The 244-nt window shown below is 45.1% G+C and overlaps 1 protein-coding gene across 1 annotated transcript in view; it reads left to right on the top strand.

Moving 5' to 3' along the window:
• Positions 1-43: 43 nt before the first annotated feature.
• Positions 44-244, top strand: part of LOC103524067 (NADH-cytochrome b5 reductase 2-like) — a gene marked incomplete at both ends in the record, with an annotated part of 19964 nt that continues 19763 nt past the window's right edge. The window contains one exon of the mRNA XM_008489074.2: positions 44-129. Coding sequence (XP_008487296.2) covers positions 44-129 — 86 coding nt within the window. The remainder of the gene's footprint in view (positions 130-244) is intronic.

Genomic DNA, 244 nt, shown 5'->3' with positions numbered 1-244 from the left:
GCATGGTTAGGTTTGCCAATCGGTCAACATCTATCGCTGTCAGCAACAATCAATGACGAGTTTGTGGCCAGAGCTTACACTCCTGTTACTTCCGATGAACATCATGGCTATATGGACTTGGTTGTCAAGGTAAGACTTTATTAGGTCGAACCCGCAACCTAACGCTGGTCGAACCCGCAACCATTTAGATAACTTAGCGCATAATTACGAATTCATATAAAGTTCTCACCCGGACGGGAATCGA

This window comes from Diaphorina citri, unplaced genomic scaffold (assembly GCF_000475195.1).
Source record: "Diaphorina citri unplaced genomic scaffold, Diaci psyllid genome assembly version 1.1 scaffold90537, whole genome shotgun sequence".
NCBI lineage: Eukaryota > Metazoa > Arthropoda > Insecta > Hemiptera > Psyllidae > Diaphorina > Diaphorina citri.
This window is presented reverse-complemented; position numbering and strand designations above follow the sequence as displayed.